Source organism: Tupaia chinensis, unplaced genomic scaffold (assembly GCF_000334495.1).
Source record: "Tupaia chinensis unplaced genomic scaffold, TupChi_1.0 Scaffold000548_1, whole genome shotgun sequence".
Classification (NCBI taxonomy): domain Eukaryota; kingdom Metazoa; phylum Chordata; class Mammalia; order Scandentia; family Tupaiidae; genus Tupaia; species Tupaia belangeri.
The window spans coordinates 230,079-243,253 of NW_006160060.1; the positions used below are offsets into that span (position 1 = coordinate 230,079).

The following is a 13,175-nucleotide window of genomic DNA, read 5'->3' on the forward strand; positions in this document are numbered from 1 at the left end:
TTTTTTTCCCCTATGTTTGTCCCTCTGCCCTTTCCCACTCTCCCATTACACTATCTCTGCTATATACAGTTGTCTTCCAGAAGAGTTATTGAAAAAGTGATACATACAAGTAAAGGGAGAGAGGCCAGAGTTCCAATTATCAGCTCATAAAAAGTTTTTGACAATAGGGAGCATAGATTCTATTCAGGATTGGATTAAGGGAGGGTCTCCTGCAGATCCACAAGTGTAGGTGAGTCTCCAGGGAATGCAGTTTCAGGAAAGCAGTTCTGGTACGCAGGGATGAATATCAGCTGATGCGGCACAGCAGTCATCTTGTAGTTACCAGGAATGTGTTGTGGGGATCTGCAGTGTGAGTTGTTCTTGGGTATCTGGCTTCCTTAAGAATGGCAGAGTAGTTCTTGTTTTCCCCTGAGGTAATGCAGGGCTGGTAGCTATCATCTTCTCAAGTTGCAAGTTCTTCAACCTTGTTTTCGGCCTCCACGTCCAGCACGGAGAGGCCAGGGAGGCCGGGCCGGAGGTGGGCCCTCCGGCTGCGCAGGGGGCGGGAGCCCCCGGCCGCGAGGCCCCGGGAGGGGGGCCGGCTGTTCTGTGCCCAGCTGCGCAGGGGGCGGGAGATATAACTCATCTTATAATCAGCAGCAATCTCTTGATGAGGGCTCTGCAAACACCTCCCATTAGGCATTGCCTCCCAGCACTATTGCATTGGGATCAAGTTTCAGATTTTTTTCTTCTAAGAATTATTTATTTAATTCTATTAATTTGTTCATTTATTTTATACAATTTGACCATAGAGAGACAGAGAGAAAGACAGAGAGAGAGAGAGAGAGAGAAAGTAAGAAAGCAAGCCACCAGGTCTGGTACTCGAACCATGGCCAACCATATGGGACTACGAGCACTTTAACCACCACACCACCTGGCTGGTCCCAGGATCAAGGTTCTAATACATGCTTTTTGAGGGATGTATTCAAACCATAGCAGTCAGTAGTCTCATTAATGTTTTTTTATTTTAGAAAATATTTTATAAGATACTATGTTAACATGTAAGGTTTAATATGTTCCAAAATTAGATTTTATTATTTTAAATAAATAAATAAATCATACCTCGTATATAAATATATCGTATTTCTTCAAGTATTCAGGCAGAAAAATCAAATCATACCTAAGGGGGAAAAAACTAGGTTGGACTTATAACTTTTTGAATGCAATATTCAAAGATAAAGACATAATAGAACAATGAGCTGAAAGCTATAAGAAAGAAAATTAGTGACTGTGAAGGCTAAAAAAAAATGGTCCCCCAAAATATGTCCACACACTAATCCCCAGAACTTGTAAATACTACCTTATTCAGAAAAAGGATCTTTGCTGAGGTGATTAAACTGAGGATTTTTTTGTTGGGGGATTATCCTGGATTATCCAGGTAGCCCCTATGTGCAATCACAAATTCCTTAAGAGAGAGGCACAGGGAGAGCATGCACAGAGGAAGGAGGGGGCAGAAATTGGAGGGATACAGCCACAAACGAAGGAATGGGTTCTTCCTTCCTTAGAGCCTACAGGAAGGTGCAGTCTTAACTATACCTTAATGTTGGCCTAATAATAGTAAATTCAAATTTCTCCAGAACCACAAAAGAATAAATTTCTGTTATCTTAAGTCACTAAATTTGTTACAGCAGCAATAGGAAACTAATACAGTGACCCAAGGATATTAGACCCAATCAAACTATTATTCAATCACAAGCATATTAATGCTAATTGAAGTCACAGTCATAAATTAGGCCAAGCAGTCACAACCCTAGCAGATCCAACACATACAATATATTTTATGTCTCTTCACTTTTAAACTTGATAACATATATGTATTGTGTAATTACCACAAAATAATTAATGCATCCATCACGACAAATACCATCCTTAGATCCCCAAAACTTATTAATTTTTTAAATTTAAAGTTTGCTAGAGGGCACATGTGCTTGCAAGAGAGAGACAGAGAGAGAGAGAGAGAGAAAGAGAGAAGCACTCCCATGGGAATTGGTGACCCTACAATCCCTTCTCTTCCATTTCTCCTCTTGGGGTTTTGAGTAAGCATGCACATATGGCTAGCATGTTTTTCTTTTTCCTTTTTTCAAAAGAATTATTTAATTTTATTTTTTCATTCATTTTATTTTAATTTGAACAGAGAGAGACAGAGAGAAAGAGGGAAACTGAGAAAGCAAGCCACCAGGTTTGGGACTCGAACCATAGTCAGCCATGTGGGCGTGTACAGCACCTTAACCACCATGCCACCTGCTGGTCCCCGCCTGGCATGTTTTTCAAGTCATCAGGTCTGGGACTCAAACTGCACAGTCTGTCATGTGGGTTCCAGTCACCCTAACCACCACACCACTAGTTGACCCTTTGACCAACATCTCCTTATAGCCTCTACCTCCCAGCCCCAGTAACCACTGTTCTATCTCAATTCTATGAGATCAGTGGTTTAGCTTCCACACACAAGTGAGCTCATATAGCATTTGTCTTTCTGTGTCTGGCCTACTTCACCTGGTTTATCCATGTTGTCACAAATGACAGAATTTTCTTATTTTTTATGGCCAAATCATGTTCCTCTGTGTGTGCACATGTGCATGTCACATTTTCTTTATTTATTCATCCACTAAAGAACATATTGGTTGGGCTTTTGTTTAATTTGCTATAGGGTGTGTGCATTCACTGGAGACAGACACAGACACAGGGGGTGGTGAGAAAGCACTCAAGGTGGGATGGCCAATGCCATAATCCCTTCTCCATTCTCCTCTTGGGATTTTGGGAATGCATGCATACATGCCCAGTGTGTTTTTCAAGCCACTGGGTCTGGGACCTAAACCATGCAGTCAGTCATGAAGGATCCAGCTACTTTAACCAGCACACCATCAATTGGCCCACTTTATTTTTAAAGTTTATTTATCAATATCTATTTCATGAGACAGACAGACAGAAAGAAGGTGACGGTGAGGATTACTTTCTTTCTTTCTTTCTTTTGGAGAGGTTTTTGCTATAGGGCGCGTGTGCTTGCCAGAAAGAGAGAGAGAGAGAGAAAGCAAGAAATCACCCCCTGGGGGGATAGCCACACCACAATCCCTTCTCCTTCATTCCCTTCTCGGGATCTTGGGCACTCACACACACAAGCCCGGCCACCGGGTCTGAGACTTGAACCATGGCAGACTATATGGGAGTCTAGCGACATAGCTATTACGGCAACTGCTGGTCCCAGAAGGTGAGGATTACTTTCCACTGGGTCTCATGCTGCTTTCCTCCCTCCAACTCTTCCCAGACAGCCAGGAGTACAGACATATGTGTCTGGTGTGTACAGGTCAACTCAGGAACCAAAACCCATATCCCAGATAGCTTCCAGCATCATGCAGCACTGTACAACTGCTGCACCACCATGCCTGGACCACTTTAGGTTCTTTTCAGATATTGGTTATTGTGAATAGTGTTGCAGTGAACATGTCGATGCAGATAACCTTCAAGATGCCAATTTTATTTTCTCTGGACATACACTCAGTAGTGGCATTGTCACATGATAGCTATGTTTTTAATTTTTCGAAGTATGTCCACAATGTTTTCCATTGTAGTTACATCAATTTATATTCTCACCAACAGTTTACAAAGGTTGTCTTTTCTCTGCACTCTCACCAACACTTGTTATCTCTTGTCATTTTTATAATATCCATCCTAAAAGGGTGTTTCTGTAGGTTCAGGGTCAATGAAAGTGTTCCTCCCTGCAACCAGTGGAAGTTCTCTCATGGAATGGTCCTTATTTGGAAACTAGGCTCTAATCCAGCAGACCTTAAGGCAAGGTGATATTTCATTGAGGTTTTGATTTGCACTTCCTTGATTAGTGATGTTGAGCACCTTTTCATAAACTCGTTGGCCACTTGTATGCCTTCTTTGGAGAAATGTCTCCTCAGATCTTTTACCCATTTTAAAAATTGGATTATTTATTATTTTGCTATTCAGTTGTGGTTTTTTTTCTTTCATTTTTTGTAATTGCCAGGGGACACATGAACTCATTAGAGAGAGAGACACACACACACAGAAGGGAGAGAGAGAGAGAAAGGACCCTTCCCAATGGGGGTTGGTCATACTGTAATCCCTTCTCATTCATTTTTCCATCATGTCAGGGTTTGGGGCAGGAATGCACACATGCCCAGAATGTTTTTCAAGATGCTAGAGCCAGTATTCAAACCATAGTTAGACAAGCTTAACCACTAGGCTACAGGGATGCCATGTGCATTTCTTACACATTTTGAATATTAAGTTCTTATCAGAAATATGGTTTGCAATTATTTCTATCCCATAGGTTGTCTTTCCATTTTATTGATTGTACCCGTTCATTATCTTGAAAAAGAATTCATAACATAACCTGTTTTTAAAAAATCAACATAATGGCCTAGTGAAGAGCAACATAAAGGATACTGGTGGCTAGGTCACACATATTACAAATCCATTCCAGTCCATTCTCAGTAGTGTAAGCCACAAACAAGTCCAGGCTCCACTTAGCCAACCAGGTATAGATATATACCTCCCAGCGCTTGACCTAAAACGTGACATACAGTTTTTCATTTGAGTGCACCAATGTTGATAAGTTTGAACTAAGTTACAATTAGTTCCTAGCTTTATAGCCTCATCTAGTCATGTACATATTTAATTAATTTATTTATTTATTTATCTATTTATGGCTGATATAAATTGACAAAAACCTTTCTGTTTTCAGTGTAATCTTTGTTTGGGTTCCTCTGAAACCACAGCCCAAGACGAAGTCTTGGGTACAAACAGTTTGTTCACAAGGTGATCTCATGAAAGAGAAGTGAGGGATAGAGAAAATGAGACAGGAAAGGAAGGAGCACAAAATGGAAGTGTGTTACTGAGGTTACTGCTCTGAGTTACAGAACTCTGACTTCACCAGGACCTCCTGAGAAGGTTGTCCATCTCTATCCACTGATTCCTGGCTCTGGTCCCTGAAGCTGCCCCCACCCCCCCACCCCCCATACCTGGACTATGCTGGATACAGGCCCAGTGGGCTTGTGTGGTCTCAGATAAGGCCTGGGGCATAAAACGAAAAGACATAGTAGGTGCCTAGATGCAGCCCTTCTAAGCCCACTGCAGTCAAAGGTAGGCTGAGGACATCAATCAAGGCACCAATTCTTACACTGTTCCAATCTACTCAGGCACCACATTGAGTCTACTCTGTTCAAAGTAAAGGTTAGTTATAATTCTACAAAGGTTTTAATGCAAGAGTTAGCAAAACAAACATGGGATCACCACTGCAGTAACTGATATTCATCCACACACCCCCTCCACCCCTGCTCAGCCTCAACTTCAGCCAGCCTTTGGCTGGCCTATGTGACTCATCTAGTGGATTATCCAGCCATTTGTCCCTGAGGGTTCTGAGCTCTTAGTCACCTTACCATCATGGGCATGGGCAAGAGACTCACGTGCATCCTCTAAATGCCAGGTCAACTCTTGCTTGCGTATTTTGTATCGGCGACCCTACATCCTCATATGATCAGGATCAATCATCCTCTCCTTTTGCCTGCTTGTCCACCAGCAGGAGGATCTCAGGGTCACCTGTGCAACCAGTGGAAGTCCTCTCATGAAATGTTCCTTATTTGGAAACCAGGCTCCAATCCAGCAGACCTTAAGGGTGTGGAGACAGAGTGTAAAAATGCTACATGTGAGCTACTGGGAATATGGTCAGAAGAGCCAATTCCAACTTCTGGGTTCCTGGGCCCGTGTCTGTTTGTAGAACCATATATTATATCTACTGTGGGCAGGGCACCTATATTGGTCTTTGGTTCAATGCATTCGCCTGAATCACCTCAGAGTCCTAGAGCTGGGGCCTTATGTAAGCCTGTAAGAGGTTACTTCATCTTTTTTTTTTTTGGAGAGATTTTCACTGTAGGACGCGTGCGCTCGCCAGACAGACAGAGACATAGAGACAGAAAGCGAGAAATCACCCCCCAGGGGGGATGGTCACGCTGCAATCCCTTCTCCTCCATTCTCCTCTCGGGATCTTGGGCACGCACGCACACGCGCCCGGCGTGAGTTTTAAGCCACCGGGTCCAGGACGCGAACCGCGGTCAACTACGTGGGAATCCAGCGACATAGCCATTACGCTAACTGCTGGTTCCCAGAGGTTACTTCATCTTTTGGGGCCTGCAGGTGGCATACTGGTTAAGGTGCTGGACTCCCACATGGTCAATTGCAGTTTGAGTCCCAGACCTGACAGCTTGAAACTCATGCCAGCCACAAGTGTGTGTGCCCAAAATTTCTAGAGGGAAATGAAGGAGAAAGGACTCCAGTGTGGTGATCCCCCCAGGCATTGATTTCTCACTGTCTCTCTGTTTCTCCAGTAAGCACATGTGTACAATACCTAGGTAGTAAAAATATCTTTAAAAAAAAAAAAAAAAAGGAGGCCTTTGTTCATCTTTCTACCAGACTGGCTGCTTGTGGATAATGCAAGATACTAGAGAAGCAGTGAATTTCATAACAATCTACATACTGCTGTACCTCTTTCACTGCAAAGTAAGTTTCTTGGCCTGAAACAGTGTTATACATGATGCTATGTTGGTAAACGGAGCACTCTCTAAGCTCTTGGACAGCGATGCTAGTCTGAGATACTGTGGATAAGGAGAGCAAACCTATACCCAGAACAAGTGTCAGTTCCAGTAAGGAAGAATCAATGTTCTCTCCTGGGTAGAAAGGATCAGCAACTTGATGCTGAGTAACTAGTAACTGTATTCTAGAAACACCAGACGAGGAGTGTGACACTGATGTCAGCCACAAACAGGTCAGATATTCAGGAATAACTTGATAAGAGAACCCATGAGGCCAGCCAGTGAGTGGTATGGTTGTTGGGGTGGCTGGATTCAATGACTGCACAGTTCAAGTCCCAGGCCTGGTGTGTGTGTGTGTGTGTGTGTATGTGTTTTCTCCTTTCTCTGAAAGGAGAAACAAAGAAGGGATTGCAATGTAGCTGTCCTCCCTGAATGGTGCTTTCCCATTTTCTGTCTCTCTTTCTCTCTCTCTTGTGAGCACACATGCCCTCTGGCAAAAATTTTTTTGTTCTTTCAGAGAAGATTTTTGCTATATATAAAGAGAGGTAGACAGGAAGCAAGAAATCACCCCCACACTGCAATCTCTTCTCCTCCATTGTCTTCTTGGGATTTTGAGCATGCACACATACACACCTGGCATGAGTTTTAAGCTGCCAGGTCTGGGATTCGAACCATGGTCGACTATGTGGGATTTCAGCAATGTAGCCAGTAAGCCATCTGCTGGTCTCACCCTCTGACAAATTTTCACAAGAGAGAGCCTGTGTTGCTAGGCATAAGTGCACTCTGCTGCCATGACAACTCCATTCACGGGTTCATCATACAAGCACAAGGCTAGCCAAGGATAGAAGCTGACTGACATCTGTTCTATTCATCTTGTTGTTCAATGACTCCTTTTCAATGGCTATTATCAAGAAGCACAAAGATGCATATACCTTGTGACCACTCTCATAGGTTCACTTTCTTCCCCAGATCTGTCTCCAATCATCTTCTGCTGATTCCTAGGTCCCTGACCAACAAGCACAACTTCAATCACAACTAGAAGCTTATACATATCCCTCCACAGTATAAGCCACTACTCCATCTACTCCTTTCACACAAAGTAGATACTCAAGTGTTCTTGGTAAGCTTTAAGTGTACTTAAAGCCCTGCCCCATCTAGGATTTCTTCTCATTATACTCTTTAAGAGCTGCCCTGATGAAACTGTAGTATAGCAGTAGCTCGTTTTCAGCTCATGTGAACACATCAAGCTGACCTATCTGTGAACCAAAAACTTGTAGTTTTGCCTATAAAACCTGTTAAAAACAAATTTAGGGTACCAGCAGTTGGAGTAATGGCTATGTCACTGGACTCCCATGTGGTCGACTGCAGTTCGAGTCCTGGACCCGGTGGCTTAAAATTCATGCTGGGTACGTGTACATGCGTGCCCAAGATCCCGAGAGGAGAATGGAGGAGAAGGAATTGCAGTGTGGTCATCCCCCCAGGGATGTGATTTCTCACTTTCTGTCTCTCTCTTCTTGGCGAGCCCATGCACCCTATAACAAAAACCTCTCAAAACAAAAACAAAAACAAAAAACAAATTTAGACAAACCAAAATTTAACAAGAGTTTATTTAAACGAAGCATGGGCGATTTAAATTACGCAGCCTCCCAGAAAATGTCTTCCGAGAGGCTACGGCCAGCCATGTGGTTTACAAGGAATATGAGAGTTTTTTTACTTTTTTTTTTTTGAGAGGTTTTTGCTATAGGGCGTGTGCGCTCACCAGACAGACAAAGAGAGGAGAGACAGAAAGCGAGAAATCACCCCCTGGGGGAATGGTCACACCGCAATCTCTTCTCCTTCATTCTCCTCTCAGGATCTTGGGCAAGCACGCACGCACACGTGCCCGACGTGAGTTGAAGCCACTGGGTCCGGGACTCGAACCGCGGCCGACTATGTGGGAGTCCAGCCACATAGCCATTATGCTAACTGCTGGTCCCGAGAGGTTTTTTCTTATTGGGCGCGTGTGCTCACCAGAGAGACAGAGAGATAGGAAGCGAGAAATCATCCCCCAGAGGGGATGGCCCCACCACAATCCCTTCTCCTCCATTCTCCTCTCAGGATCTTGGGCACGCACGCACACGCGCCTGGCGTGAGTTTAAGCCACCGGGTCTGGGACTCGAACCGCGGTTGACGACATGGGAGTCCAGTGACATAGCCATTACGCTAACTGCTGGTCCCCATACAAAGAATATATATTGACGGAGCCCATACAGCTAACACAGGCAGAACATGGGCAGCTGCCTCTCATGTCTAAGCAAGGCTTGGCTGAGAAGAAGCTGCAAGCAAGGCAGCCGCGAGCTCAAGGTGTCAACTGTGTTGTTGTACTAGTTTGTCCTTTCAATATCTCTGCCATGGGCTTTACTGTCGTTATGGTACCCGGTACCCGTAAAGGTAAAATAACACCCCCAGCCTTACTGTAACTTTTACAATAATCCTGAAGGAATGCGGATCCCAAGGCTACGGTGGCGAATGGGAATTACTCCCATAAGTCTCACCTCACCCGCCTGGAAAATGTCAATAAAGAATGCTGCATTCACTTCTCCTACTGGGGATTACATAGATAAGCATTGGAAAGGTTTGGGTTAAAGCTACTAAATTGGTGAAACAATCTCAGTAGCTGGGAGGGGCTCAGGGACTCATCCATGAAGTACTGTTACCCCAAACAAAGACCATGGGTCACCTTTGATCTCAGGACAAGGAAGGATTGCCACTCCCTGAGCCAGAGCCATTATATAGAACAGCACCTAGAGGGTCACAAGTACACAATAACCTTTAGGTCAGTTGTTAAACTGCTTACCCCAGAGATAATATAGGTATTCCATTGTAGTATGTATTAACCTTGTCTTTACTTAACCAGACAGGATTTCTATCTAGGCCTTTATAACTGGCAATCCGCTGCCACCCTAGCCTGAGGCTGAAGTTCTCAAGCTGGCCTGGGGCTCAAATTCTCAAGCTGGTCTGGGACTGAAGTTATCAAGCTGGCCTGGGACTGAGGTTATTAAGATTCCTGGGAGCCCCGTCACCCAGAAGATCTTTCCCGGTAATCAAGATCTAAGAAGAGAATGCACCAGACAAATGGACTCCCTCGTCCTAAGGATTATAACTGTTTATACCTAAACAAAACAGACATCATGTTTTATGATTATTGTTCCTATGCTTTAAATACTTTACCTTTTAGAGTAAAATCTTTTACTTACTTCCCCTCACCCATCCTACCCCTATAAAACTCCTTCAATAATAAATACGTATGTCTCCTAGCCATTGAGGCTGCAGTCTTGAGCTTGCTCTGGCTGTAGTCGACTGAGAACATGCTGAAGGGCATTGAGGTCTCAGTCGGATTCCTTCTTGCCTGCATTGCCTTCCAGCTGGAGCAGGTCTCCGGCAATATATGGGTGGAACAGGAAAGTGACGTGTTCAGTAAGAGGGAAAGTGTCACACAAAATCATGAGGGAGTATGTTAGAGATAACTGGTCACAGGACCAGCAGTTGGCATAATGGCTATGTCACCGAATTCCCATGTAGTTAATTGCAGTTCGAGTCCCAGACCTGGTGGCTTAAACTCACACCAGGCGCGTGTGCGTACGTTCCCAAGATCCTGAGAGGTGAATGGAAAAGAAGGGATTGTGGCGTGGCCATCCCCCCCCAGGGGGGTGATTTCTCATTTTCTGTTTCTCTCTCTGTCTCTCTGTCTTTCTGGCGAGCGCACACACCCTATAGCAAAGACCTCTCAAAAAAAAAAAAAAAAAGAGATGGATGGTACTAGGCAAAAACAGCCTCAAAGGTGGGCTTTCTGTGATTGAATAAAGTGTGACTAGTGTGATTGGCTATAACTTAGTAACCAGTTCAAAAAAAAAGCAGCCTAACATGTGTAACTTCAGTTTATCCACAGGGACCCAACTGTGGGAGTACATCAGCCATCTCAGGCCAGATGTTTAGTCTAACAGACCTGAGCAAGGAGGGACCAGCAGGTGGCATGGTGGCTAAGGCACTGAACTCCACATGGCAGATGGTGGTTCAAGCCTCAGACCCAGTGGCTTGAAAAATCACACTGGGCATTTGGGCAAGCATGCCTAAAATCCTAAGGGGATAGTGGAGGACAACGTTTGTTGTGTGGACATCCTCCTGAGGGGTGATTTCTCACTTTCCCTCTCTGGCAAACACATGTGCCCTATGGCAAAAAATCTAAAAACTGAAAAAAGAAAAAGATAAAGAAAAAAAAAACCTATTGAAGGATCAGAAGAGCTCAGGGAGAATGTTTGGGGCTACCGGAATTATCCATCCAGGTTGCATGCCAGCTGCAGTTCTCATGTTTTGGCTTAGAATAAACCTTTTTCAATATTTTAGAGTTTGATTACTCCGTCTGAAAAGGTAAGCAAGCCCCCCTTTCAATCCATGGGCTCAGAATTGGTTCAGATTTAGATAAAGAATGAGGGATTATGATTTTTCCACTGCAAAAACTGATATGGCTCTTCTGCCCACTTCCTGGCTTGTTTGGTCCTCCGAATCAAACAACACTGTAGTTGGCTGCCCATCTACTTTGTCCCAGAGAATGCGACTCCATAGAAAGTGCTACAGATCTGGGTAGGTGGGAAGGCTGCTGCAGGAGGCACCACTCACAGCGAGTACCATCAGTTGAGGTGAGTCAGTGCATTTTCCAACAGACATACGATACAGTCCCAGGGAATGTCTCCTTGAAGTCCTCCTGGGTTTGATTGTAATTGAATCTAGGTCTGGAGGCAAGAAGGGGTGGTAGAGTGGTGCATGAGGACATTGGTTTCAAGGAGGGCAACAACAGCCTTACCGTTCAGAGATGCTCTTTGTCAACCTAAAAAAGAAGCTGAGGCAAAACGCAAAGCAATGAGTTTACCTGAGCCAGGACTGCAGATGGCCCCAGGGTGAATCCATTCCTGTCGCCCAAAACAGGCTCACTAAAGAATGGTCTCCTGAGGGTTAGACTGGGGAGGGGAGGAGGTCACAAACATGCAAGTCCTTGGAGCACTTGCTTCGACCACATCCACAAGCATAGGTTTCTGATGGCCTTTCTAAAGCAGTTTTGTTCCGTGCCAGGTAGTTAGGGAGTTCTTGTCAAGGTGTGTCCTGGGGGCACACAGCAGACGCTCTCTGCCTTGTCCTGCCTTGTCTCCCAATTCAGTTTTGGCAGGCCTCCTCACTCCTTGGGCCACTTTAAGATGTTCTTTTCAGGGATTAGTAGATAGCATAATGGTTATGTCACTGGACTCCCACATGGCCTATGGCAATCCTAGTCCTGGTAGTTTGAAACTCAAACGGGTGTGCACGCACCCTACAGCAAAAATCTCTCTACCAAAGAAAAGGTTTTCTTTTCCGTTTCCACCTGTAATGGAGTCTCAGAGATGATCCGGGATCCAGGGCACTGGGAATCATCAGCTTTTGTCCCCATGGCTATGAGGGTATGCAGCCTAACAGTAGGAGGCAGTTATCAAAATGCCTCATTAATCACTGTACTGGGAACTGGCTGACATGCCTTGGATTCCAGGGGCTTCTAAAAACAATTACGGGCACTGTAAACATCCTGACCCTGGCTAGGTTATGGATGCCTGTTCCATACAATGTTTATGGCTTGCCCACTCTCCTGTCTGAGGTAAACCAGACGGCCTTCACTGAAGCCAGCACACCTGCCAATAAGCAACCTGGCTCGATGCAGGACACATATCCAGGTCACACATGACAGCAACAAGACCTCTAAAACGTATGCTCTTAAGGTGCTTTTCTCTGACTGTGAGACTTTAACCACATTCCTAGATGCTTGCAGAAATCTCACCATGCTTTGTAAAACAAATAAAAAGAAGCACTACTGAGCAGCACAGCTTGTCTGTTGTTCACCTACATTTCTGTCTCTATGCTTTTTCTTTTTCCCCAACCTTCTGCTTTGCAAGACCAAGTCCCACGATGGACACCGACTCAGGGCCTGCTTCACTCACGCTCACTGGATACCTGTCCGTGCCAACACTCTCCACCCAGGTGTGCGTGTCTGCACTCAGGCCCGGTCACACGCGAAGGAGGGCAAAGGGGCGCATGCGTCCCCACGAGGCCCCTCTCCTCCAGATCGCCCGCAGGTCTGACTCCCCTCACTGGCGCCTCCTCCAGAAGGACACCGCCCGTGGGCGTTCGGCGGTGCACTCCCGCCCCGCCCGTTGGAACTCTGTCCCAGGATGTGCCACCGAGCCCACAGGTGCGCCCACGTGCCTTGGCACGGGGCTGCGCGCCGAGCGCCCCCGACGCTCGGGGCTGGCTAACGCCGTCTCGCGGTTCCGGGCCGCGGTCCAAACAGCGCTGTCCCGTGAGCCGTCCTGTCCGGAGGGCGCGCGGAGAGCTGAGACTGCGCAGCACGCTGAGCTTGAGCTTGAGCGGGACCGGCCCCAGAGTGACGGAGAGGACCGAGCGCTGCCGGAGAAGCCCGAGTGTGATGGGGACGCACCACCCGGCCGGAAGCGCACCCGAGCACGGCCGGAAGGAGCCGAGCCCGCCCGAAGAGAGCAGTGCGAGGCTGGGCGTCAGGCCCGCCGA

At 45.8% G+C, this 13,175-nt stretch overlaps 1 protein-coding gene and 1 long non-coding RNA gene across 3 annotated transcripts in view; one reads left to right on the top strand and one right to left on the bottom strand.

Annotated features, from left to right (window-relative positions):
• Window positions 1-439: 439 nt before the first annotated feature.
• LOC106735857 (uncharacterized) lies at window positions 440-11,902 on the bottom strand. 2 transcript variants are annotated; one of them, XR_001371058.2, is made up of 4 exons: window positions 11,497-11,902; window positions 5,469-5,670; window positions 1,102-1,159; window positions 440-596 (listed from the first exon to the last, which is right to left on the bottom strand). It is a non-coding gene; the product is annotated as an uncharacterized LOC106735857 (long non-coding RNA). The 2 variants fall into 2 exon arrangements; XR_001371057.2 differs by lacking the exon at window positions 11,497-11,902 and having other exon boundaries at window positions 5,469-5,947.
• Window positions 11,903-12,493: 591 nt separating this feature from the next.
• Window positions 12,494-13,175, top strand: part of CHKB (choline kinase beta) — a gene marked incomplete in the record, with an annotated part of 4,020 nt that continues 3,338 nt past the window's right edge. Inside the window, 1 exon segment of the mRNA XM_006157566.3 lies at window positions 12,494-13,175. Within this exon segment, the coding sequence (XP_006157628.2) occupies window positions 12,558-13,175 (618 nt within the window).